This window comes from Buceros rhinoceros, unplaced genomic scaffold (assembly GCF_000710305.1).
Source record: "Buceros rhinoceros silvestris isolate BGI_N320 unplaced genomic scaffold, ASM71030v1 scaffold1459, whole genome shotgun sequence".
NCBI classification, from domain to species: Eukaryota; Metazoa; Chordata; class Aves; order Bucerotiformes; family Bucerotidae; genus Buceros; species Buceros rhinoceros.
Genome location: NW_010430700.1, coordinates 57,295 through 59,614, shown reverse-complemented (window position 1 = coordinate 59,614; position 2,320 = coordinate 57,295). Strand labels below are relative to the sequence as shown.

Genomic DNA, 2,320 nt, shown 5'->3' with positions numbered 1-2,320 from the left:
GACCAAGACAACCAACAGCATCCTGGCTTGTACCAAGGTGTGGCCAGCAGGAGCAGGGCAGGGATGGTCCCTCTGTACTGGGGACCTCGAATGCTCTGTCCAGTTCTGTCCCCTCACTGCCAGAAGGACATTGAGGAGCTGGAGCGTATCCAGAGCAGGGCAGCGGAGCTGGGGCAGGTCTGGAGCACAATGTGCTGAGGAGCGGCTGAGGGACCTGGGGGGGCTGAGGCTGGAGCAAAGGAGGCTCCGGGGTGACCTCATCACTTTCTCCGACTACCTGAAAGGAGGTTGGAGTAAGGGTCGGTCTCTTCTCCCGATTAACAAATGACAGGACAAGAGGAAACAGCCTCAAGCTGCCCCAGGGGAGGTTTAGGTTGGACATTCGGAAAAGTCTGAGGGACATGACTTAGTGGGGACCCGGCAGTGCTGGGTTAAATATTGGACTCAATGATCTTAAAGGTCTTTTCCAACCAAAATCATTCTTTGATTCTGTGAAATCTATAGTTCACTGGAAAGACTGATAAGACATTCAAACCATCTTTCTCTTTCTTCAAAAAAGATTACATCTAAACCAACTGTATATCCCTTTGTACCCTCTTCATTTGCACGGGGTTAGTTATCTCAGGGAGTCTGATACCTGACAAAGTCATAGGGACTTTTTTATATAAAAACTGACTGAGGAGACAATGTAGATCAGACCTGAAGATAACGGAGAGATCTCTCTCTGCAGCACGGGTTTGCCTAATGGGCCTTACAAGGTTTGCGATCGCTGAAGACTTATGCAGTGAGAGAAATTAGCACATCAGATGTCACAATTCAATCTGAGCACCTGAGACAACTACGTCCTTCACCAGTGCTAAGCCAGCCCTGTTAAAAAAAATCCAGTTTGCTTATACAGCAAGAGCAAAGACAGAGCTGGGTTCAGACCTCCAACCCTGTACGAGCTGCTGGTTTGGAGGCCATCAGTTCTGGACAGGTTTTAGTACCTATAGTGGTCAGCCACACAACCGTCACGGAAACAACACCCAGCGGTACCCGAGAGCCACCTACATGGGGTCTCCGGAGCGAATGTGCTTGCAGGCGGTCTGTATCACCGACTCGCAGGCCTCGTTCAACGCCCGGTCGATGCGGTAATCAGCACCAGGATCAGTTTCTTGAATCAGGGTTTGAAGCTGGAAGAAAGAAATTGAAATGAGAATAAAAATGAGAGCACTTATATATTGTATTTCTGATTCATCCTCATCCCGTAAGGCCGATGATTCCAAACATGCAACTCTGCCACAGTTCCAGGAAGACTATCTACTCTTCTAAACCAAAACCCATGTTTAAAGACCATTGGCCAAACTACAGACAAAGCTCAGAAATGTTTTTGAGTTGCCTGGAGAGAACACAAGAGGTTCACTGAAAGACAGAATAAAACATCCATGCTGGCCCATGAAATGCCAGTTCCTCAGGGATGTCTGCTCTTGTCGAGCTTTTGGGAGCCAGGTGAACAACAATATGGTCTCTATTAAACACTTTGTAATACACAGAAGGTTAAAGCTACATCGTTATTAAATACCATTAAAGAATTACAAATAATATTATATATGCCCAGCTTTTGTTATATATGCGTGTATCAGTTTCTAAGAGGAGTGTCAAACCAAGCGTCTACTCAAACCAGGACAGACGTGCCACAGTGTAAGATGAAAACAAAAAACTTCCCAAAGACTTAAGAGATGAGGTGCGAAGTTGTGATATCCCAGCCCTGCCTCTGTGATTTCTAAATCCTTTCAGCTGTCAGAGGTAAATACAAGATCAGCAGTTTCATCGAGTCCTTTCTTCTTGTAGAAGAGTTATTCTGATTTAAGCTTCAGAAAAAGAACTGTCTCATTAATAGAGAAACACAAGACTGACACAGGGCAGACTGGCATTATCGCTTGACAGGCAAACATTTTTAGCTGACAAATTTGGAGCAAAAGAGAGTTTGCTTAGAAAGGAACCGCACACCAACATCGAATGGTCTGCGCTGTTAACTTCTTGACACTTACCAAACGATCGTTCTGACTGGCCCCCAGCCCAGCTACATCAAAAGCACAGTAACCATTTTACCCTCCACCTTCCACCGCCTGCACCTAAACACCACCCCGGAATCTTCCGGCAGCAAAGCCCTAACACCACAAAACAGGAGAAAAAAGCACTAGAGACCTGGAGAAAACACAGGCTGGAGCTGTTTATCCACGGGGCACCAAGAGGACAGACTCGGCTGTCTGGGAGGAACGCGGGATTTCCCGCGACTCACTCTTAACCAAAGTTAATGACACCTGCCCTCAGCTTCTGC

At 46.7% G+C, this 2,320-nt stretch overlaps 1 protein-coding gene across 1 annotated transcript in view; it reads right to left on the bottom strand.

Moving 5' to 3' along the window:
- GLG1 (golgi glycoprotein 1) overlaps window positions 1-2,320 on the bottom strand; it is a gene marked incomplete at its 5' end in the record, with an annotated part of 34,906 nt that overhangs the window by 10,359 nt on the left and 22,227 nt on the right. The window contains one exon of the mRNA XM_010143108.1: window positions 1,051-1,172. Coding sequence (XP_010141410.1) covers window positions 1,051-1,172 — 122 coding nt within the window. The remainder of the gene's footprint in view (window positions 1-1,050; window positions 1,173-2,320) is intronic.